This window comes from Prionailurus viverrinus, chromosome F2 (genome assembly GCF_022837055.1).
Source record: "Prionailurus viverrinus isolate Anna chromosome F2, UM_Priviv_1.0, whole genome shotgun sequence".
NCBI lineage: Eukaryota > Metazoa > Chordata > Mammalia > Carnivora > Felidae > Prionailurus > Prionailurus viverrinus.
In genome coordinates this window covers 19,042,763-19,068,852 of record NC_062578.1, presented here as the reverse complement: position 1 = coordinate 19,068,852, position 26,090 = coordinate 19,042,763, and the positions used below count along the sequence as shown (strand labels likewise).

At 35.1% G+C, this 26,090-nt stretch overlaps 1 protein-coding gene across 1 annotated transcript in view; it reads right to left on the bottom strand.

Annotated features, from left to right (window-relative positions):
- The window catches only part of CF2H8orf34 (chromosome F2 C8orf34 homolog), a 402,422-nt gene that overhangs the window by 220,528 nt on the left and 155,804 nt on the right, over window positions 1-26,090 (bottom strand). Inside the window, 1 exon segment of the mRNA XM_047842390.1 lies at window positions 18,949-19,115. Within this exon segment, the coding sequence (XP_047698346.1) occupies window positions 18,949-19,115 (167 nt within the window).

Below are 26,090 nucleotides of genomic sequence, written 5' to 3'. Positions count from 1 at the left end.
TTGCAACAGCCACATATTTTTGCAAATCACCAGGTCATGGTTATAAGACATTTCCGTAGCAAGTGCCCATATGATTGTTTTGAATTACTTTTCATACCTCATATGCTTTTACATGAAATTCAACCATCATTTCATTTCAGAAACAATAACAAATGTCAAGTTTAATTTTGACTCCTGGAGTATTCTCATGATGTAACATTGTGCAGCCACTATTTTTATATGTGAAAATCGCTGTGTTATCTTTTAATCCAAATTTTAGTTAAATGCACAGATATTAACTGCACAATGCAATCAGTTTTGAGAAATGTATACACCCATGTAATGAACAACCCACTCAAGATATAAAATATTTCTATCACCTCAGGAGGTTTCTTCATGCTAATCCCTCACCAGGCCCATCAATGTTCTGATTTCTATCATCATAGCTTAGTTTTCCCTGTTCTTGAATTTCTTATGATTAAATTAGTTGTAAGTGATCATTTGTGTCTGATTTCTTTAATTCAACATAATGTTTATGCGTATCTTAGTTGGCTTAGGCTGCCATACAAAAATATCTTAGACTGGGTGTCTTAAACAACAGAAATTTATTTTCTCACAGTCATGGAGGCTCGAAAGTACAAGATCAAAGTGCCAGCATGGTCAATAACTGGAAAGAGCTCTTTCCTTGGGCTGCAGATAGCCAACTTCTCACTACCTCCTACATGGCCATTCCACAGTACCCACAATGAGTGACAGAGAGGAAGGGAGAGGGAGGGGAGGGGAGGGGAGAGAGAGGGGGAGAGAGAGAGACAGAGAAAGAGAGGAGAGGAGAGGAGAGGAGAGGAGAGGAGAGGAGAGGAGAGGAGAGGAGAGAGAACACTTTTGCTCTTCTTAGGCCACCAGTCCTACTGGATTAGGTAGGATTTTTTTTTTTTCGCTTATGACCAAATGTAACCTTAGTTACCTCCCCCTAACATTATCTCCAAATACGATTACATTAGGAATTATGGCTTTAACATATGAATTTTGCAAGGGAAACAATTTAGTCCATCATAATGACATTTATCCATTTTGCTACATGTATCAGTACTTAATTCATTTTTATTGTTGAAGAGTACTCCATTGTGTGAATATGCCACCATTTGTTTACAAATTCTCCTGATTGTAAATCTGATTGTTTTATTTTGGATTATTTTGAATAGAGTTGTTTTATATACAGATATTTGTGGATCCATATTTTACCTCCCTTTGGAAAATACCTAACAATTGCTAGTAGATACAGCAAGTACATATGGAACTTTATAAGAGATTGCCAGACATTTTCTCCAAAGTGTAAAAATTTTCATGACCAATATTTAAGGATTCCAGCTGTTTCACATCCTTGGCAACATTTGCTGTTGAGTCTTTTCTTTTTAATTTTTAAAATTTATTTATTTTTGAGAAGGACAGACAGCATGAGCAGAGGAGGGACACAGAGAGACAGAGAGAATGCCAAGCAGGCTCCATGTTGCCAGCACAGAGCCCAATGCGGAGCTCAAACCCACAGAACTGTGAGATCATGACCGGAACTGAAACCAAGAGTCCAATGCTCAACCAACTGAACCACCCATGCGCCCCTGGTGTTGAGTCTTTAATGTTATCCATTCTAGCTGGTTGTGAAGTGATATCTCAATGGTTTTTGTTGTTGTTGTTTTGTTTTGTTTTGTTTGCCCTTTCCCTATTTTTAACTTATTTCAGTGTTGTTTTCATTTGCATTTCCCTGATGGCTAATGATGTTGAATACTTTATCATGTGCTTATTTATCACTTGCTTAGGTTCTTCTGTGAATCATCTATTGAAATCTTCTTCCTATTTTTATTAGGTTATTTACCCTTTAAAAAATTGATTTGTAGGAGATCTGTATACATTCTGGATACAAGTCTTTTGTCAGACATATTACATATATTTTCTCCCAATCAGTGGTATGCCTTTACATTTTATTTTCTTACTTTCTTTTTATTTTCTGAGTTTTGAAACTTTAATAAGGCCCACTTTATAACATTTTATTTTATCCTTATTAATTTTTGTTATCTCCAATAAATCTTTGCCCACTCCAGGATTCCTAATATATTCTGCATTTTTTTATTCTAGATGTTTTATGACTTTTGTGCTTATATTTGTGCTTATAATCATTTCAAAATAGTTTTTGTTATGGTATGAAGTACAAGGTCAAAATTCTTTCTTTTTCTTTAAATTTATCCAAATGTCTCAACATCAAAAGTTGAAAATATTATCCACTCTCTATAGAACTGTTTTGGTGCTTTTGTTGAAAACTAATTGAACACATGTATTTCTGGACTTTAATCCACTCCATTGATTTGTTTGCCTATCTAATGTCAATACCACATTGTTATGATTATTGTAGCCTTATAATAATGATCCTTAAAATCAGATACTGTAATTCCACTGATACTGTTCTTTTCCCAGATTACTTTGACCATTCAAGGTTATTATTTCCAAATAAATTTTAGAATTAGCTCCTCAATTTTTTTTTTAAAAAGCCATTAGGAATCTGATTAACAATGTATTAATCATAGAAATTTAATAATATTTTTTTAGAATATATGTATCGACGTTTATAAAGGGCATTCATCTGTAATTTTCTTTTCTTTTAATGTCTTTGTCAGGTTTTGACATTATAGCTACATTGTTCTCAAAACAATCTGAGAAGTGTTCCCTCTTCTGTACTTACTAAAAGAGATTGTTACATTTGACATTATTTCTTCTCTAAATATTTATTTGATAGAATTTACCAATAAAACCAACTGCATCATAAGTTTTCCTTTTAGGAAGGATTTTGCTTACAAATTCAATTTCTTTAATAAATATTAGACTATTCAGGGTTACAATTTCCTGTTTTATCCCTGGTATGATATTTTGCCAGAATTTATTTTCATTATACCTAATTTGACTAATATGTTGGCATAAAGTTGTTCATAATATTCTTTTGTTACCCACTGCATCTATAAGATCTGTAGTGAAGTCTAGTCTGTCTTTCATTTCTAATATTGGTAATTTTTGTTACTTTTTTTTCTGTATTATTAGAAATTTATCAGCTTTGGCATTGCTAATATTCTTTAGGGTTATAGTCTGTTTTCATTGATTTCTTTATCTGTATTATTTCCTCCTTTCTTATGTGGATGCAATTTGCATTAAAAAATTTTTTTAAGGTATAAGCTTGTATCAATTATTTAATAACCTTTGTTTAAAGCTCTGAGCTTCTCTTTAAGCATTTATTTATTAATTAAGCATATATGTTGTGTATGTTGCATTTTCATTATCATTTGGTTTAAATTATTTTCTAAGTTCCCTTTTGATTCTTCTTTAGCCCATGTATTACAAAAACTGTTTAAATTCCAAATTTTGGGATTTTCCTAAATGTTATATTATAATTGATTTCTTTTTCTATTTAAATTATTTTTTGGGGGGCGCCTGGGTGGCTTGGTCAGTTAATCATCCGACTTCGGCTCAGGTCATGATCTCACCGTCCATGAGTTTGAGTCCCGTGTCAGGCTCTGTGCTGACAGCTCAGAGCCTGGAGCCTGTTTCAGACTCTGTGTCTCCCTCTCTCTCTGCTCCTCCCCTGTTCATGCTCTGTCTCTCTCTGTCTCAAAAATAAATAAACGTTAAAAAAAATTTAAATTATTTTTTGGAGAGGGAGTATGCAAGCAGGGGAGAGGGACAAAGAGACAGAAAGAAAGGGTGGGGGGAGAGAGATTGAGAGAGAGAATGAATCTTAAGCAGGTTCCACACTCAGCACAGAGCCTAATGCAGGGCACAATACCACAACCCTGGGATCAGGACCTCAGCCAAAAAAAATGTTGGACACTCAACCAACTGAGCCACCCAGACACCCCTATTGTTATTGATTTCTAATTTAATCCTGTTGTGACCCAAGTATAGAAAGTTGGCCCAGCATATAGTGTTTCTCAATAAACATTTCTTCTGCATTTGAAAACAATCTATTTTCTGCATTGTTGAGTGTACTATGTCAATTTGCAATAAATATTGATAATGTTGTTAAAATCTTCTCTATATATGTGATTTTTCTACTTTTTCTATAAATTACTGAGAGAAATGTATTAAAATATCCAACTATGAATACCTATTTGTTTAATTTTAGTTTTGTCAGTTTATATTTTTAAAATCAAATGCATAAACATTTATAATTGTTATGCCTTCCTGATGAATGTGCTTTTGATCATTGTGCTATACTTTCTATGACTACTTTTTGAATGTAATATATTTTCTATCCTTTTACCTTTACTTTTACTTTAAGACTTACCAGTTCTTAAACTGTGAATATTCTATTCAGCATATATAAATCTTGCTTGTTTATCTAGGCTTACAATCTCTGCCCTTTAACTGGTGTGTGTGGTCCATTTATATTTAATGTAATTATTAATATGTTTGGGTTTAAAGTTTATCATTATGTTATTGGTTTTGTATTTGCCCCAACTGCTTTTGATTCATTTCTCCTTAATCAAATCTTTTTAATTTAACTTCTTTGATTTTCAATTTAAAAAATGTTTTTCTAAGTGATTGCTCTTGGGATTAAATCAATGCATCCCTGACTTATTACAGTGTACCTGCAATACAGTCTACTTATTAATACTGCATCATTTATTGTAAAAATGTAGAAACTACAACACTGTAATTCCATTTACTCTCATCTGCTTGGGCTATTTTTCATATGATTTTACTTCTTTGCATGTTGTAAACTCTACACTGTACTGTTTGCATTTTTGTTTTAAGCAATCAGTTGTTTTCTCCAAAATTAATAAAAGGAATATAGTCTGCAATATTTATTCACATATTTATCATATCCAGTGTCTTTATTCCTTTCCATAAATCTTATTTTCCATCTAATTTTCTTCAGCCTGAAAGAGCCTAACAATTTTATAGTGAATGTGTAACTAGTAACATATTCAGTGGGCTTTTCTTTACCTTTAATTGCTTTACTTTGTCAGCCTAATATTTTCTAAATTTGCATTGTAGGCTCATATTTTTATCAAATTTGGGGGGGAAGGGCAATATTACTTAAAATATTTTTTTTCTTTCTCATTCTTTACTCTTTCTGGAATTCTAATTAAATCTTTTATCATTTTATATTGCCCCACCAGTCTCTGAAACTCTTTTCATTTTGTTTTACTTTTTAAATCTCTGATCTTCAGTTTGGATAATTTCTGTCAACCCATCTTCAAGTTCACTGAACCTTCTATATTGTTCAATCAGCTGTTAATCCTATTAACTTTTAAAATCTCAGATATTCTAGATTTTCCTTTACATTCTAGACATTCCTTTTGGTTCTTCTTCTCATTTCAATTTTTCTACTGAATTTCTTGTTTACTCCTTGAGTTCTCTTAAGTCCATAAAATATGCATAATAATTGCTTTTAAAAAGTCTTTGTCAGCTAATTCCAGCATTTGAGTAAAATGGGGTCTGCTTCTATTGATTTGTCCTGATTTTGGGTCACATTTTCTTACTGTGTTGCATTATTTATAATTTTTATTATATGGTAGACATTATGGTTGATTCTTTTTAAGAAGTCTGGCTTACACTGTCTTCTCTAAATGATACTGAGTTTACTGCCAGGAATTAAATTATCGGCAGACCTACTTCACCTTTGTAGGCATGGTTTTATGCTTTGTTAAGCTGGGGCTATTTCAATTTTTCCTTCATTCTTATGAGTGACTCTCAATTCAGTGTGTGATCATTACTCCTAATGGTTGACTCTTCTAAGGTCTCTTCTGAATGATAAATGAACTTAGGAACATTTACCCTCTCTGGTTGGGATGGAACTCTGACGTATTCCAGCTCTGTCTGACCTCTCTTCTTCTATTCAGTTCTCAGACTCAATTTGCTTCATGCAAGAACAGCACAGTCTCAGTTAAGGATTTAAGGGAACATACCTGTTGATTTATGTCCACACCCTTTGCTCAGTTTCCTTCTGTTGGCATACTGTCCCATAAATCCCAGCTGCTTCAACAGCCACAAACTCCAATCTCTTCCTTCTCAAATCAGTGAGACTGCCACTTTTCACTCTCCACTTGAGCTCCTCATCCACACAAGATGGGCAGGGAAGTGTCACCATGAAAAAAGCCAGTGTAAAACATAGGGTTCACCTTACTTGTTTCTCTTCTCATAAGACTCAAAGTCCTGTACTGCTTTTTGTCCAGTGCCTGAAAAGTTGACCTCATATACTTTGTCTAGTTTTATAATTGTTAAATGTGAAGAGATAAGGCCAATACCAGTTATTCCAGCATAACTGGAAGCAGAAGCCCCTGATGTTAAATTTTAAACTTCGGTTATTGTGTGAAAACTGCATGTATGTAGCAAGTAACTATATACATGTTAATATGAATGTGCATTTTAATGTGCATTGTTGCACAGTTAGTGTTTGATTCAGAGGCTTAAGGATATGATTCTTGAGTATCAACTATGTAATCTAGGTAACTTTTGCTTTGCAAGGATTTGGGTCCTTTTCTATGTTGTGAGTATAGTAATATTGCCTGCTCCATGGTATTGTGTGGTTATTAAGTAATGTACAGAAAGCACTAAGGACAGTTCATTTCATATTATAAATCTACATAATAATACTATTCTTCCTACATTATATATGAAAGTATCTAAAATGTGACCAAAATATTCTAACAGTAATTATTTCTGGGTAACATTTATTTGACTTCTGTAATTCACACTCTTTACATTGAATATATATCTTTTTTTCATGTGGGGGGAGAGTTCATTTATTTTGAGACACAGAGAAAGAGAGAGAGCATGTGTAAGGGTGAGCAGGGTACGGACAGAGACAGAGAGAGAGACAGAGAGAGAGTCCCAAGCAGACTTCACGCTGTCAGCACACAGCCCAACACAGGGCTCGATTTTATAAAACATGAGATCATGACCTGAGCTGAAATCAAGAGTCGGACACTTAACTGACTGAACCACCAGGTGCCCTGAATATGTATCTTTTCATAATCAAAAATAAATATTATTTTATTTTAAAGTTTATTTATTTATTTTGAGAGAAAGAGAGAGAGAGGCAGAGAGAGAATCCCAAGCAGGCTCCACACCAATGCAGAGCTCCATGCAGAGCTTGAACTCATGAAACCGTGAGGTCATGACCAGAGTCAAAACTAAGAGTTGGATGCTTAATCGACTGAGCCACCCAGGTGCCTTCAAAAATAAATTATTATTTTAAAGGACAACTGACTTCCAGAAGATCTGATATTAAAAGCTCCTAAATTAGCTTATACTGCTAAAGGCTGCCAACATTTTTCCAGAGAAAAATTAATCTTTGTTCCAATTTTTTTTTCTTATCAGGAGGGCAATAAACAATGAAATAAGTTGACAGTATACACATTTGAACATTCAGGGGAAGAGAGAACTAAGAATGCAAAATCCTGAAGCCATTAGAAGACCAGTAATGAGCACGTAGGCATTTTCATGCCTTTCCCTCCCTTCCCACAAACTGAGAATTATTTAACACCTGATTATGAGAAACAATGATACAATTTAGAAAATAAACTTATAAATGTGTATATTATGATGGCATTTCTCTTTATGGTTGGAAAGTTTATATTAAACAAAGATAGCATTTCCAAAGGAACAACCATGTTTGTTTCTAGGTGGAATAATGAGCAAATAATCTGAACTTTATCACACACACACAAAAAAGTTGCTTCTGGGGTGCCGGGGTGGCTCAGTTGGTTAAGCAGCAACTTCAGCTCAGGTCATGATCTTGCAGCCCGTGGGCTGGAGCCCCGCGTCAGGCTCTGTGCTGATAACTCAGAGCCTGGAGCCTGCTTCGGATTCTGTGTCTCCCTCTCTCTCTCTGCCCCTCCCCTACTCCTGCTTGCTCTCTCTCTCTCTCTCTCAAAAATAAACATTAAAATTAAAAAAAGTTTTTTTAGTTGATTCTTTAAGTTTTCTTTAAAAATTGCTTTTTTATTAAAATTTTTAAATCTTTATTTATTTTTGACAGAGAGAGAGAGAGAGAGAGAGAGAGAGAGAGAGAGAGAAACAGAGAGAGTGGGAGACCACAGAATCTGAAGCAGACTCCAGGCTCTGAGCTGTCAGCACAGAGCCTGACACAGAGCTCGAACTCATCAACTGGGAGATCATGACCTGAACTGAAGTTGGATGCTTAAACGACTGGGCCACCCAGGCGCACCCCACCTTTAATTTTTTTTATCTTTATTTTTGACTGGAGGGGGGGCTTCTTTGATTTTTTTAAAATAGGTTTTTGAATTTTCTTTCAGTTAAAAGCTTTTATATTGGAGAGTAACCACTCACATTCTTAATTTTCTTTATCAAAATAGAGTGGCTAGGAGTTTATTTGGTCCTTGGTCCTTTTATGTTTAGACTATATATGAGCAGAGACACCTTTCTTATCTTAACTACTACTTTCAGTAAAAGACGTCCTTAACTCAGCCACGGAGATGTAGGGATCAGATGGTATCAAAATCTTAACAATTCTGCTTGAAAAAGTTTCAGACTATCAACATCAAAAGTCCATAAAAAAAAGATAAGAACACCATATTGTAGCCTGAAAAAAAATTTCTCCCCTTCCTCTCTTGATATTTTTGCTTGTTATTGGATATGGATTCTCTGAATTGTGAGAAGATAAAAGAATGCCTTAAAAAAAGAACTCATTATAATATGAAAATGCGTATAGCTTACACAAGCTTTGGAAAATATTTACTTCTTTGAGCTAGTCTTGGAATGCTACATATCTTACTCCCATGATAAGTCAGCATTCAGGAGGCCAATAAAATCCTCACGTTTCTACAAACCAGGTATCACCTTCGTTATACCACAGGACTTATGGATGTCAATGACTGTAAGTCAGGGAGGCAGTAACATGGCAACAAAAACAAATACATATAAAAAAATCAGAAGTTCCTAGATTTTGATACTTTTTTAAAAAGTTTTGATACTTAAAAAAAATTTTAATATTTCAAATTGCTGAAAATAGTTTCTTCAAAGTATTAGAAAAATTTGAATGTTACAATGTTCTTTTCTAATGAGGGTACTGTCTTTAAATTTTTTTTTTTCAACGTTTATTTATTTTTGGGACAGAGAGAGACAGAGCATGAACAGGGGAGGGGCAGAGAGAGAGGGAGACACAGAATCGGAAACAGGCTCCAGGCTCTGAGCCATCAGCCCAGAGCCTGACGCGGGGCTCGAACTCCCGGACTGTGAGATCGTGACCTGGCTGAAGTCGGATGCCTAACCGACTGCGCCACCCAGGCGCCCCTGGGGGTACTGTCTTTAAATGCAAGATTCTTTTTAACACATTGGGGGTGATTTAGTCTCATGTGGCATTTTCTTTTGAGAAAGTTGTTTGTGATTTTTTATTAAAAAAAAAACTTTTAATGTTTATTTATGAGAGAGAGAGAGAGAGAGAGAGAGAGAGCACAAGCAGGGGAGGGGCAGAGAGAGAGGGAGACACAGAATCTGAAGCAGGCTCCAGGCTCTAAGCTCTCAGAAGAGCCTGACATGGGGCTCAAACTCATGAACTGTGAGATCATGACCAGAGCTGAAGTCAGATGCGCAACCAACTGAGCCACCCAGGTGTCCCCTGTTTGTGTTTTTTTAAAGGAAAGGGAAAAAATTAGAAGTAGGACTTAAATATCAAGTGGAAAGTATTTTTTGAAATAATTTCCATGTATGTAGAACATACCTAGATGAGACATTTATGACAAAACACTAAACACTTTAAACCCTCAAGGCCAAATTCCCACGATCTTACTTTCTTTTTCACATGTACTAAATCTCATGGGCTAGATGGAGACAGGAAGGGAATTGGTATAAAAGTGGTATGAATTATAGTAACAAATCCTTTTTCTATCTCTAATCCTTTATGAGATACACTGAGCACTTCACAGGGGTTATTTTACCTAATCTTCACCAAACTCTTGACCTAATCTTCACAAAACCCTGTAAGTGTTGCCAAATTCCCATTTTTCTGATGGTGGGTCCAACATTAGAAAGTAACAAGTTATTTTCTCAAATCGTAAAATTAGTAAGAGGCAATGGTGAAACTTGCATCTAGGATTACCTGAATAGAAAGCTCATGTATGCTGTTTTTATTTCTAATATTATATATATTCTCTTCCATACAATTAATTTCATTAGATTAATTTAAATTTTGTTTTACCATATATATAATACTCTACATTAAATTCCTGAAGTAGACTATATCCAAACAAATGTAGGTAATTAAAAAAATAAATATGACAGCATTTAAAACATGAAAAACAGCTGGCCTAAAAACACCCTTCTGACAATTCCTTAAAAAGTAAATTTTAAAGAAATTAAAAATTTACATGGAATTTTATGTTTATAGTCTCATATAAGTAAATTCATTCCATATTAATTTCAGTCATTGAATCATCTGTTGCAGAAATAAACCAAAATGTTAAAAAGTAAAATAAAATCTCTTAATTTAATTTACCACCTTTAAAACACTGTCATATTTTTTTTCTTATTGTGTTCTTTAGTGCATGTATAAAAGCATTAGAGCAATTTGAAAAATATTTTTTCATTATTGTTAAGAATATTTTCTGAAATTATAAAACGTGACTATCAAAAAAAGAAAATCATAATATTTTCATTCTAAAAGAAATTCATATATATAGAACCAGTTTAAACATTTCAGATTTTGAAAAATGTATTTCTAAAAAACCTTAAAAAATCTTGAATGAAGCTTTACTTTGCAAAAATTGTTTTCTGATATTGAAACTAATTGACAAGTCTGTGATCACTATTATTACCGTGTATTCAGTATTCAACTTCAACAATTTTAGCTTTCTATTTAAGATGGTTAAATAAGATGTCAATGATATTGTAACATATAGAAATCTAAACAGATTACTGTGAGTTATACAAGAAGTTTTAAACAATTCAGAAGAACAGTTTTAATACCTCTTTAATGTCTTTTGGTTTTGATGTTAAAATGTAAATAACTGCTGAGTTAATAACATTCTGTTGCATATTTTCAACCACAAAAAAAATACAATAGAATATTGACTTTGTACCACTTTCAAATGGCTCTTACAAAGAGTACACAATTAATTCAAATTCAGTCAAATTCTATTAAAATCATTACCACAGCTAAACAAATCATCCTGAAGTATATAACACCACCATTTTATTAAGTATTTGAAAGAGGAAAGTTTATTTCAAAAACAATAAAACCCTAATAATAATACTGATTTTCAACTTGGTTGTGATTTGTTTATACAATGACTTAATGTAAAACCATCAAAATTGTGCTGTTTCAATATTTTCATAGTTATCAATATAGTTGAAGAGTTTTTAAAGCCTATAAATTTTTCAACACTTTTAAGGTTTTATTTACACAGACGCATGTAAACATACAATACAAATTTATAGTTCTTATATATCTCATTTTTGATTTTCCCTCCTATTCCTGCTCTCAGCTCAGCTTTTGCTAGTGAACATTCATGTGTATGCACAAAATATTTTTCTTTTCATCCTAGAAGTTATATATTTATATGGAAGAAAAAACAGTGGAGTAATTTGTTCTATATTCTTAACGAAATCGTATCGATGTCTGCCCTTGCTTAAATATCCATGTTAAAAATAAAAATATAATGCTTTGTATTGGCTTGCAAATACCCTTGTAACTTTACTTCCTTCCTCTTCAAGTCTTTGATTGTATTATCTTGTGGGAAACGTCAATATTTACTCTAGTAGGTATTTCCAAAGCTAAAGAAAGCTAGGCTTTTTTTTTCTGTGCTTATAACTAGACAAAATGTATGTGGGGTTGGAGGATTTAAATTTATTTGGAAGGAAAGTTTCATCTATAAATTCTAGTGTCCTTTCTCAAATATTCCTGCTGTTAGGCACGACAAATAAAAATAAAAGCATTTTCAGAGAATATCCCATTTTTTTCCTACAACATCCCCATGTAATAGGAAGGCTGATATTGTTACCAGTGTTTATAATTAAGTACTGGTAGCTCAGGTGACAAAAGGCAACATGTAACATGAGGGCTGGAGCTGGTCTTAGAGTTTTTTAGCTCAGTGCCTTGGCCAGAGACCACATAATCACATCATAAATGTGGCTGACACCTTTGCAAGATACTCAGTGAAAAGCTATGGCCTAAATATGAAAAAGCACATAAACTTATATTACTGTAATATGTCAAAGAACTTGTAACTTATTTCAAAGTGAGAAATATGTATGAAACAACTTACCTACAAGTATACTGAAAACAGCTATCTCTCAAATAAAGGAATTTTCACACAGTTATACCACTGAGATGAAGGACAACTGTCAGTAATTTACTTGTGGGTTTAGATTTTATTTTCAAACTATTGACTTTAGTCTGCTATGTTGATCTACTTCGACCACTGGAAAAATTTTTTTTAAGAAAAAATAACATTTCTTATTAAATGCCATAAATCATGTAGGATGATGTATGTTTTTGGTGGCATACAAGCTCATATTTATTTAAAAGGCAACCTCTACATGTAAACACTGGCTATCATTTGTAAATATTTCAATATGTTGTTGGAAATTAACACAAATGAAGAATAAAGAAAATGAATCACAAATGTAATTCCAAGCATGAAACAAGTACTTGCAGAAGACCGTGAAGGGGGCTATAAATCACATCTAACAAAAGCAAAGTAAGAATCCTAAATAAAAGTTTAATAGAATAATATGATAAAGCAGAATCTCAACAAAGCCATGCCCTCAGGACTATGCTAGAATCATTTCATAACACGTAATTTTTCTACTCTAGAAGTTCACTTTTCAAGTGCTCCTAAAGAATATGATATCAGGAAGAAAGACAGCGATAATTAGTCATACAAACTACAGTAACCAAAGCTTCTTAGCAAGACTTTTCCTTATTTTCAAGAGACATTTCAAAAGAGCTAGATTAACTCAGAAGCCTCTATTCCATGTTATTTTTATTATAAAAATCATACTTTCTGCAATTTTATTTCTCTTGCTTCAGGATATCTTAGATCAAACGACAAAAAAGTTCATTGACCATACCTTCCAGATTAGAGTTTCTCATTGTATGTTGTACAGATCACCTGCAACAGAATTTGTTGAAAGACTGAAGGAAGAGCATTCCTGTTGGAAAATGGTGATTCATGGGCTGTATTCAAATCTAACAAACCAAAAATTGAGGACAGAGGGAACTGGAGATTGTACTTAAAATAAGCTACTCAGATGATTCTTAAGCAAACCAAATCTTGAGAATCATCCCTGAATAGTTAATACTTCATGAAACATGCCCAGATTTATGCAAACTTTAACTCCCAGGGATGTGCAGAGTCATGTAATAAGTGGAGAAATTCATAAACCTATGAATGAATTGATCAATAGACTAACTGAGAGCTGAAGGAAAAACCTACAAATTGTTTGGTTCTATGTAGATGCCAGTGTGCACTAGATTCACCATTCTCTCAAAGTCCAAAGAGGTCAAGTAATTAGAAAAATATAAGACACAATAATCCTAGGGCTGTACATTAATACAAACTAGCACTGTTCACATAGCAGGTGCATGATATTTGCTGAATGAAAAAAAATGTGTCTGAGTGGATTTTCTCAAATGTTGTCACTGTAATCCAGAGAGACAAACAGTGCTATTCAACTCCACTTAGACAACACTTCAACCTGATCCCACTTGGCATTTGTGCAAACAATGATGGCTCTAAAGCAAGGTGACATTAGAATTCAGCAATATAGGACAAAACTCTATAGCAGAGGCATTTCATAGAATCTCTGTTACAATACATCAAATGGTTCAACAGGAGTTAATACGTATTATTTGGCATGTGAAAGATATTTTCATATGTCTGTGTGAAGTTCTAGTTTTTCAATTATATTAATTCATTTAGTGAACATTTAAGAATATATGTGTAGATTTTCTATAATGTTTAGGTAATTGTGGTCATCAATTGCAGCGTAATTACTGGAATTTCTGAGAATATTCTGTATTTAAAAATGAGAGCTGCTGAGATTGAGGTGATGTGGGTGTTATTTTATTCAGTATGTTCTAGATTTAGGGCACTGACTTCACTGGTGCTCAAAATCGCTATACCCTAACACCCCACAAATTTGGAATATTTTAATCTCTAATATGTACTAATGCCATATTAAGTTATTTTAGTACTATGCTGAATGAATTTCTATGCAGCATTTAAAGCAACCTTACATATAATATAAATTTTGGAAAGTCTTTGACTTTTTAAAAGAATCTTTTCTACAAAGAATCTTCATTTTAAAGTGACAACTCTTCCGTTGTCCTGGTATTCCCAAATACCAATATCCAAAGGAAACAAAGTTTATGGTGTATGCTTTAGACTATTTCACATACTTAATAACATTAAAATATAGGTATATAGATAGGTATGTAGACAGATTTTTTTTTTAACATTTAAGGCCCTCTCCCCTTTTTTTATCCAACATCATTGAATGACAGCATCCATTTTTCATTAAGTGAAATGCCTGTTTCTATTAATTAAGTGAAATGGATGCTTTCTGCTAAGAAGCCTCCAACTGGAAAAAAAAAACGGAACAGAATATGAATGTTTACTTTATAAATATTGGTCACATGCAAATTGCATTAATGCAATGAGTCTCTCTTGAAAATTAAGTTTATATGTTACATAGTTTGATAAGATATTGGGGCTTTAGAAATTCATAATTTACTGTATTCTGCAGAGAATACCAGTACAATTATACTTGTTCTTAATTACTAAGTTTAAAGCAAATAAAATATACTTACAATCACCTTGCTTATTTTTGGTAATACAATGTTAGTTTTAATTTGTATATGATATGAGCTAAGATCAGAAAGTATAAATCATGACTAATGCTGTTTTCCTTTTGTAGCATCTCTGAAATTTGATTTTTATATATTTGCCTCATCATCAATTCTGAGAAAGCCAAAAAAAATTTTTTTTCTGTAATATCCTATACCAAAATATGTAAGAATAACACTTGTGCCTTTCAAATAATTCTGATATTTTCAAATAAGTACAAATTATATTCATGGTAATCAAGTACATAACTGCTATTAGCTTTTCATCAGAAATAAAATGAAAAATGCATATAGTGAAAATGAACTTACATTTACAAGTTGAAATATCTTTGAAATTAGTGAAGTTCCTCAAATTTTCTGTGAAAGTTAGTGGAGTAAAAGATAATATATGCATTTTTTATAAATCTCTTGCTGTACCATTGTAAATTGTCTCTCCATTTTTGAAAAATAATTAATTTTAATAACTTTCAAAAATATGCAAATTTAATAATCGTGATCATTAATTTCCAGCAGTTACTAAAATATTTCAGAATATCTTATATTTGAAGATGAGAACTACATATTTAAGGTGAGTTGGCAGATATTTTATTCTATGTCTTCTGCAATGAGAGCACCAATTTCACTGGTGCTTAAATTTGTTAGTTCTTAAAATTCCAGAAATTTGGATATTTTGTTCTCTGGTATATATTAATTCCATATTAAGCTACTTTTGTGCTATGAATTTACAAATAGGATTTAAAGCAATCTTACAGTAAATATTTAATCTACTTAAAAACTTATAGATGCCGTATGTACTATATTTTCACATGTCAATATACTGGGAGTAGAAATCTAACAACGTACAATTAAACAACTGTGGAGAGTTAAATATTAATCAGTATGTATTAATAATGCTAGATTCCTTTACAAATGAATTAAGGTAAGAAATTTTACTGACCTCTACTTCTTCAACTAAAAGGCTCTTTTCCCCCTTCCCCTTCAACCAATTTTACTTAACAACAATCCTTTGTTCCCTTAACATTAACTAATAATTATACTTCTCATTTAATTATCACTTCACAAAGAATACATACTACTTTTCATGCATATAGATTTTTCAGCCAGTTAATCCCTGATATAGAAAACAAGTTAAGACAATGAAACCACATAAGCTATAGCAAACTCATTTCTATACAATGTTGCAGATGTGCAAAAGATATTGTAAATAGTCTCTTGCCTTTTACAATGACTCTATGTACTAAAATTTGATTTCAAATAAATTTTCAGGAACTCAGCATTTGTATTTTCCTCAAATATATACATATAATATGCTTTTCTAGGATCAGGGTTTCAAAAAATATTGTCTTAAAATTCTTCAATAATAAAATTATGAAAATCTAATATTAAAAGGACTTGAAAAGTAAGTATTATAGTTTCTAAATTGATTTATCAGTATCACATCAACTGATTAGTGTAGGACTTGCAATCTAACAGAATATTAAGAGAGACATACATGGCTATTGAAGACGTCAAGTCTTAAAACTGAATAACTAAATTATCAATTTATTTTATACCCATATTCATCCATATTAATAGTTCATCCATTACTACATCATGACTGCAAAAAATTTGTAACTTACATCAACTGAAATTTTTCATGTACACCTGGTTTGATTTCATATAAGAGATGAACCATCATCTTAGATACAGGCACATGTAACATTGTAACTCATGAATTTATGCACACTACTTTTGAAGAAAACTGAGTCTCTATTTTAAATATATATTTTCTAAATGATTGAATGGATAAGTGTATTTGCGTCTTAAAGACAAATATTTCATATCTAAATAACATCTTACGTAATTAATGAACTTCTGGGTACACAATCATTCAGGTACAATTTTCTGCTACATGACCTTTGTTCACTGAGACAATGGGCCAACAGGATTGCATATGGCATTATTTCGGAGGACAGCCTGGCACACTTGCAACATTCCATGTTATTGCAGACAAATCTCATAATCTAGAGACCAGCATTAGTACACTACCAGTTGCCTATGCTAAGATATATGGAGTTCCATGGAGAAAGCCCAAACTGTCAACTAGTTTTCATTCTTCACTTCGCTCAGACCACAGGCTACAACGTCTAAATGAAAAAAAACCATGAGGACCAGCTATTAATGGCTCACATTAGATAGTCTCAAAAACCCAACCCTCTGGTCTTCAGCTTGGGAGACTAGAAACTTTAAGGAGCTGAGATCTAGGATGTACCAGCACTGACACCTGAGTTTCCTTAAAGAACCCCTCAATCGTCACTGAAGTTTATGATTTCCTCCACTCTAACATGATACTCCCGATGCTATCAGGAAATCCAAAGTGATTCTGAGCATGCCTAGATTTCTTCAAAAGATTATCTTTGCAAGGTAAGTATAATTTCCTTCCTGTGGATATCAACTGATCAAGAGCCGTCAGTCACGCAATGGATGGAAGAGAGAGAGAACAATACCTGTACAATTCAACGTCAATGTACCAAAAAGCCAACGTTGATGTTATATGAACAACGTCTTGGCCCTGCCAGTGACAGTCACTGTTCAGGCCTTGCCCCCTTCACTGTTAACGACCAAAGCAAAGGAACAATTTACAAGCTCAGTCATGGAGCACAACTGCAAAAGAGTCCATTCGTACAAGAGCAAACCTACAAGGCTAATGACTACACTCTGCCTGCTGAATTTCCATCCACTTGTCCTCTAGGACTCAACTCACTGCTAGAATCAGCTTCTCTATGAAACATTCCCTGATCATCATCCTCTACCTCTGCATTAAGTGTTATCCCTATTTAAACTGTGTGCTTAATCACATTAGCACCTGTAGCAAGAACTACATGAATGTAGTTACATTTTTTATCTCAAACACTAAGAAATGCAAAGTTCCTGCAAACAGAATCCATGACTGTTTTATTATGATCCTAGGACAGAGCTCAGTGCCTAGCATGAGGTCAAGTGCTTAGAAAAACATTTCCTGAATTGAAGTTGGGGAAGGTACCACAACATCTGGCATATCTGCCACATCAATGATTTGGAGGTGGAGAGATGAGATTCCTTGAAAAAAAAATACTCAGACTTAATTGTTCTTAAAAAAAAAAAAGATGAACAGCATAAAGTGAAAATGCCATGACAGTCTCCTCAATGCTGGAATGAATTCAGTATTATCAGACAACAGTGATGAACCTGCCATCATTGAGTAAGTAACACCTCTGTAGGTATATGCAAGGAGACATATCTTTTTTTTAAATCATAGTATTTTGCTGCCATGAACACTTAAAACGCAGGAAGCTCATTTAGAAAAAAAAAATTTTAAATGTCTGTATGTTTCTGAGACTCCTTATTCTATGTTAAATTTATTTGCAGTTTTTGAATGATTACATTATTTATTCACTTTAGTATATGGTTACAAAGTATTCAAAAGTTATTCTAATTATTTAGGATAAAAGGAAAGTTCAGTTAAAAAAAACTTACTATCCAGAGATTTATGGTGAAATAAAAACATACATTTACTTCATTTAAGATATAAAGGGTTCCCTACATATACAACACTAATAAGGTTTTCATGAAAGTAACGAGCCTATAAAAACACTGAAATCTTGCAATCTTTCCTGTCATTTATGGAAGACACAAAACACTAATTTACTATCTGTCCCTTTAAATTTTACTCTATTTTTCTAAAACATCCTTGAAACAATAGGGGACACTTTGGAATGAGGGCTGAAATATGTATTTTGGATATATTTTATAGACAGAAGATGTGATCAAGGCAATCATAATCAGAGAATAAAGCAGACAGACTTGAATTTTTATCACAATTGCACACAGAATAAAGCTTGATTAAAGAGTCAGAAGGTAAAGTGCTGCATATACAAAGACAAAATACAGTCTAATAAATACTTCACATGCTTAGGTCATTTCAACTTCATTCTTACATGCAACTTCATGAAAGTCTAATGTAAATAAAATATGTGTTAAATGGTGTCTTTCCCCTAGGACAAAACTATTCAAAAACCTTAAAATCTCTAAATCACTACACATTTTTACAATGCCAGAGAAGAAGAGAAAGAGAAATTATTAATTTTTAAAATTACCCAGCAATTCCATTGCATCATCTTCATTATCAATATCTTCTTCTGTTACAGATGGGGTAGGGCTATGGAGAGACTCAAAAGAATCTTGAGAGAGCATTGCTGCCAGAAGTTTCTTATGTTGCTGTTGCTGCTGTTTTAATCCTTTAGTCTTGGGCTCCACCTTTAAGCTGAAGAAATATTTAAATGTTAGTTTTCAATGATGACAACACTATCAATTAGCTGTGGTAAATAAAGAAAATCGGCAACCAAACTTTCATTCAATTTTTTGCTATGCAAAATTATAGTCATATTAGTAAAATTTTTCCCAAGGATGAGGGAAATATAGACTATCTTCTTTCCTAGACATCCTTTGGTACCTCATAAACAATCTTCCAAATAGGTATTGGTGAGAAACATGGCAAACTGTAACTCCTGCCCCATTTAAGGGAGGAGGTGCTAATCAGCCATGTCACTATTAAAGCCCACTGTTGATGCATTTTTTTCTGATTTTTTTAAAAAGAGGAGGCAGAAAGTCCAGATTATTATGTAAAAATCCCTGATCTACAAACAAATGCATGTCCAGCAAAACACATGTAACGGGATAACTATTATACTATCACAAGACTATTTTAAAATGAAAACGCTAGTTTCTATAACTGAAATAACTTTCCTCACTATTCCTATCGGGCTGCCTAGATGTGGGGTTAGGATGAGGTAGAAGAAAAGATGAAACCAAAATTGGCAATTAAATGTTTCTCAGTTTCTTTGAGTTTAAAGAGTCTTTGTAAATTTGGAGGAGTTTCTTTGTCATAAAGCCACGCTCCTTTGGGTAAATTCTGTCTTTCATGGTTCCCTCTCCCCCAACTTCTGAAGACAGTATCTGACTGGACAACTTACAAGTCCAAACGACAATCACATATAGTTAAAAAATTGTTCCAAAGTTCATCTTTTCTCTATAATCCAATTTCTTTTCATATTATTGCCCAAAGGAAGGAAAAGGCAAATGTCTCTTCATGAAAGAAAAACACATGATGTAGAGGAAATCTCTCCCAGGCAAGATGAAAAGATAACCTTTCTAAAGGTATTCAGAAGGACAGCCCATAAGGCAAGTGGGTTACATGCCTGGTCCCCACTGCCACCAGGCCAAAATGTAGAAGGAGTGTGGTAAAAAAACAAAAATTAAGAACCAACCAGATACATTTCATGGCACAGATCAGAACATTTCAAGTTGTCTTAACAGCCGTACTAGGTTCGACATTGTCTAAGAAGAGGATGGAAACAGCAAAATGACTTTGTATGCCATCAGTGGGCAAAGATCAGTCTCACCCCATTGGTTCACCTGAAAGTTAGGGTGGATATGAAAGAGAAGGTCAGGGGAAAGAGGGGCAGAGAAAAACCTTTTGTTTGTCCTGGTTAATGCTAGTTAATAAATGTAGAAGGAATGGTAGAATCAGAAAATCACCATTTCGCAACCACCAACATAGTAACTGTTCAGGCAAGGCCCATCAGTGGATACTAATGCCCTTTGCTGAAAGATAGTTGGGGGGAGATGGACTGTCAAAAATCTCAAGGTGTTTGTAACAGATTACTAACATTTTTAATTGATTTGTTTTGCTTTGAAATAATTACAGATTTGAATGAAGTTCTAAGCAATGATACATTGAGATCCTGTGCACCCTCCCTTTCCAAAGTTCCCTTCAACAGTATCATATTCTAAAACTACTGTACAATAGTTTTCTGACAACGGTACAATTCTCTAGTCTTACTCAGATTTCCCATTTTAATTGTACTCATTTGTGTGTGTATGCCTCTGCGTGTGTATTTAGTTCCCGATATTTTTAGTATCTGTGTAGATTTGTGTATCATGTATCCACCACCAGAATCAAGAAACAGAACATTTCAAACACCACAAGGTGCCCTCATCCTGCCCTTTTCTGCCACTCCCACCAGACTCCATACCCCCTTTTCCCCATCCCTAACCTCTGGCAACTACGAGTCTGTTCTCCATTCCTAAATTTTCTCATTTCAAGAATATTATACAAAGGGTATCTATGTAACCTTTTAGTATTTTTCTCAGGCAGTCTAATTACTTAAGGTTTCATTCATGCTGTTCCATGTATCAAGAGTGCATTCCCTTTCTTTGCTACGGCATGCATGTACTTCAATCTGTCTAACCATTCACATATTGAAGGACATAGGGGTTAAGTTTTTTGGCTATGAACATTCATATACTTGCTTTTGTGTGAAGATAAGTTTTCATTTACCTGAGACAAGCTTGGTATTTACATGTTTAGTTTTATATATAAAACTCCCAAACTGTTTTCCAGAGTGACCAGAACCTTTACGTTCCTGGAAGTGTCATCAGTTGAACAGAAGGACTGGGGAGGAAGGATGGAGGTTTGAGGAGACAAGACAAGGCATGCAATCGTCATTGAAGAGTGTGGACACGTGAACGGACTGGATGAACCCAGAGTATCTTTGGGCAGGACCAGTGACCTCCTAGAGTTTGGTGGTCATGGATTCATAGTGATACCAGCTGGTGTGGCCATGTGTTCTTCTCCCTGTGCCAGTTCAGCCATGGAATAGTCAGGGTTAGATTTAAATAGGGTAGAGTTTTACCACATAAGTAAAACAAAGGAAAAGAGAGGTAAGGGAAATAGGGTTATACCCAATAAATAGATTAGAATAATGGGCCCAAACCAGAAGCTGTATGAGGAGAAAAATGAGGAAAACAAGGTGGATGAGGGGCAAGAAAAACTGAGTGGAACCAGTATATCTAGGTCCCAGTTAAAGTTGGGTACTAGTGGGAACAAACTAGAAAGATAGGAGGTATAGTCAGAGAGTGAAATACCTGAAATTGACACTATGGGTTAGCACTTAATAATAATGAGGCTTAGATATGACAGAGAAGATAAGTGACTAAAGTAGGGTGGAATTCAAGATCAGTGGTGAAGAGCAGACTAAGGAAGGAGAGGCTAGGTTTGGGAAAGAATCACTAATGTGGATACTAACTTCACCAAGATAGGGAGGGGGCTGGGGAATGTGACAATGAGCCAGATGCATGCATTATTTAGGAAAAGAGGAATGACCTGGGATTTGGTAAATGATTGCTATGAGAGGTGGTGTAAGATTAGCATGTTTGGAAACAAGAAATACAGAACTGGAGGGTTTTTTAGGGGGAAAGAAGACAGCAAGATCTGCAAGCAGGAAAGGGGAGCAAGGATGACACCTTCCTCTTTTCCAACTCCATAACCTATAGACTACAGAAGTGAAAACTGCACCATTAGAGAGAAAAGAGTACCCTGCTACTGGGAAGCAGAGCTCGTAATGCAGACAAGTGGTGACTGAGATGGGGAAAGGTGGGATTAGGGTCCTTCTGACAGCATGTAGGGTCCTGGGCCCCCTCTACTCTGGACTTCGAACCTAAACCTGAATGATAAGGGGATTCTTAGAAGTCCTTCCTGAAGGGAGGTTGCATACAGCACTGAAGTGCATGGAATTTGGAGGAAGACAGACTGGCTCAGCTACTTAATAGTTGTACAATCTTGGGACAGTGACGTAACTACTCTGGGATTTAGTTTCCTCCTTCCTAAATTACAGATAATAATGTTTTCATGAGGATGGAATGAATTAAGAGATATAAAGCAGCATCCTGGATATCTGCATGCTTCCTTCAGCAGTATCATCCCACAGAGAAGGAAACGGAACCACAAAGAGGCTTTATGAAAAAGAACAACAGTTGATACTTCAATGAGGTGTTAATATACTCCAAAACTCCATTTTACTTTGGTTTAAAAAGATAAATTCTAAACCAGATCAATGGGAAAAGGATGGCTTAAAGTGGCCACCTGCCTCCCTCAGCCTCTCTCTCCAGGTGGAACCTTCCTTCCCGTCCTGATGGCCTGTATTCTGAATTACCATTTGTTCTCTTCCTCCTGACCCCACCCTTCCCTGGGTGCCTGACCCTGCTGCATTGCACTTTATATGCTTGTTTCTGGACACAGATTGGTATTAGTTTTATCTGACCCCATGTGCTTGCTCTCTTTGGTGGAAAAATGGATTATTCCTGGGGGGAGGAGCCAAGGTGCTGGAATAGCATGGAAGTTTTTTGTGTGTCTCATGTCCATGAAATACCACCAGACCAACAGTAAACTATCCTACACACCTAGAAAACTGACTGGAGGATTAACACAACAATCTGCACGACCTAAACCACAGAATTCAGCAGGTACGCAGCGCAGAGAAGTGAACTTGGGGAGCAGAGTGAGGAGGTGCAGGAAGGGAGGTGCTTTTTTGAGCTGAGAGAGCTCAGTTCGGGCGGGGGGAGGGGCGGAATACGGGAAAAGCACCCCTCCCCAAAAAGCAGCTGGAGAGAAAGTGGAAAATTGGAAACAGCCGCAGGGACCAAACTAAAAAGGGAGAAAGGAGAAAGGAGAGGGTTTTAATTCCATTAAGACTGTAAACAAGGGGAGCGCAAAGGCTGCAACTCCGCAGCTCGATACCTGGTGGTGCTCTGGTGGGAGGGGAGAATCCCCAGGAACAGAGTAGGGTCCGGGAGGTTCTCGGGACACACGGGGAGAAGCGGAAGGACATTTGGTAGAGACTGTTGAAGCCACCTGGTCCCAGCAGACCCCAGAAAACAGCCACATTCACTGGTGCTGGAACAAGGTCCTTAAGGCTGAAGCCTGGTGCCAGATGTGTGTTGTGATTTTCCATCATCCCTGAAATGCGGCTGCTACAGTATCTCGCGAACTCTTCCTGGGGCGGGCTGGCACCTGGCCGTAGTCTCGGGGCACCGGCAGCGGCAGGGTCTAGCAAGCGTTCCTGGGTGCAGCTGATATTTGGCCAATGCTCAGTGAGACCCTCCCACAGACGGACGGAACGGGTCAAAGCCGCAGTCCTTCAGAAGTAAGGGGCCGGGGAAAACAGCCGCATCTGAGACAAAACTCGGGAGAAAGGTACTGCCTGGGGCCTGGTCACAAAGGGTGAAAAAGCGGGAGTAGACGAAAGCTGAAGACAGGACGGGTGCGTGATTGCTGACCCAGGAGGACAGGGTAGCTGGGTGGTGCCATTTTGACGGCTCCCGCACATGCACATACGCACCTACCAGCGCCGCAACAATCCAGACCAGCAGGATAGCAGCGCCATCTATTGGAAAGCGGAGCCATTACACTGAGCCCCACCCGACTGGGCCAGCTTCCCTCCTCAAGAACACAAGTCTCACCACCAGCTTAGTTTATGGACTATGAAGCGCTACATAGACTGACTTCTAGGGGAAAATGAAGTAATTTCAGTCCTACTTCAATCTGTTAGCAGGTCCACCTATTCAATGTTCTTTTTTTTTTCTCTTTACACTCTTCTTTTTCTTGAATACAGAAAAAGAAAAAACTCATTTTTATTTTCAATTTTTATTAAAAATATTTTTCTTTAATATTTATTAGTATATTTTTTACTTTTGTGTAAATTTTTTCAAATTCTATTTTACTTCCATCCTTTTATTTTAGTCTACCGAGGTGTATTCGCTTTTTCAAATTCTCAAACGATTTCCTTTTTTTTTCTTTTTTTTTGTTTCTTTTCTTTTTCTTGAATACAGAAAAAGAAAAGATTCAAATTTATATTTAATTTTCATTGATTTTCTTTAATTATTTTCTACATCATTCTTTACTTTTGTGTATATTTTCTCAAATTCTATTTTACTCCCATCATCTCATTTTAGTCTACTTCAGTGTATTCATTTTTTCAAATTCTCAAACTATTTCCCTTTTTTTCTCCCCCCCTTTATTTTTTCTCTAATCTGTCAAACCACTTTCAACACCCAGATCAAAACACACCTAGAATCTAGCATCATTTATTCGATTTGTGTGTGTGTGTGCGTGTGTGTTTAATTTCTTAATTTTCATATTTTTCTAATTTTTACTTTAGTAATTTTAATTTTTCTACCTCATTAATTCCTTTTCGCCCTTCAAAATGACAAAAAAAGGAATTCACCCCAAAAGAAAGAGCACGAAGAAACAACAGCCAGGGACTTAACCAACACAGATACAAGCAAAATGTCTGAACCAGAATTTAGAATCACGATAACAAGAATACTAGCTGGAGTCGATAATAGATTAGAATCCCTTTCTAAGAGATAAAAGAAGTAAAAAATAGCCAGAATAAAATTAAAAATGTAACTGAGCTGCAATCATGGATGGATGCAGTGGCAGCAAGCATGGATGAGGCAGAACAGAGAATCAGTGATATAGAGGACAAACTTATGGAGAATAATGAAGTGGAAAAAAAGAAGGAGATTAAGGCAAAAGAGCACAATTTAAGAATTAGAGAAATCAGTGACTCATTAAAAAGGAACAGCATCAGAATCACAGGGGTCCCAGAAAAGGAAGAGAGAGAAATAGGGGTAGAAGGGTTATGTGAGCAAATCATAGCGAAAAACTTTCCTAACCTGGGGAAAGACACTGACATCAAAATCCAGAAAGCACAGAGGACCACCATTAGATTCAACAAAACCAGACCATCAACAAAGCATATCATAGTCAAATTCACAAAATAGGCAAGGAGAGAATCAGGAAAGCAGCAAAGGAAAAAAAGTCCCTAACCTACAAGGGAAGACCTATCCACAGAACTTGGCAGGCCAGAAAGGAATGGCAGGATATATTCAGTGTGCTGAATCAGAAAAATATGCAACCAAGAATTCTTTATCCAGCAAGGCTGTCATTCAAAATAGGAGAGATACAAAGTTTCCCAGACAAACAAAAATTAAAGGAGTTTGTGACCACTAATCCAGCCCTGCAAGAAATTTTAAGGGGGACTTTCTGAGGGGAGAAAAGAGGAAAATATATATATATATAAATAAATAAATACCAAATGCAACAAAAGATTAGAAAGGACCAGAGAACACCACCAGAAACTCCAATTCTACAAGCATCATAATGGCAATAAATTCATATCTTTCAGTACTCACTCTAAACGTCAATGGAATCAATGCTCCAATCAAAAGACATAGGGTAACAGAATGGATGAGAAAACAAGATCCATCTATATTGTGTTTACAAGAGACCCACTTTAGACCTAAAGACACCTTCAGATTGAAAATAAGGGGATGGAGAACCATCTATCATGCTAATGGTCAACAAAAGAAAGCCAGAGTAGCCATACTTATATCA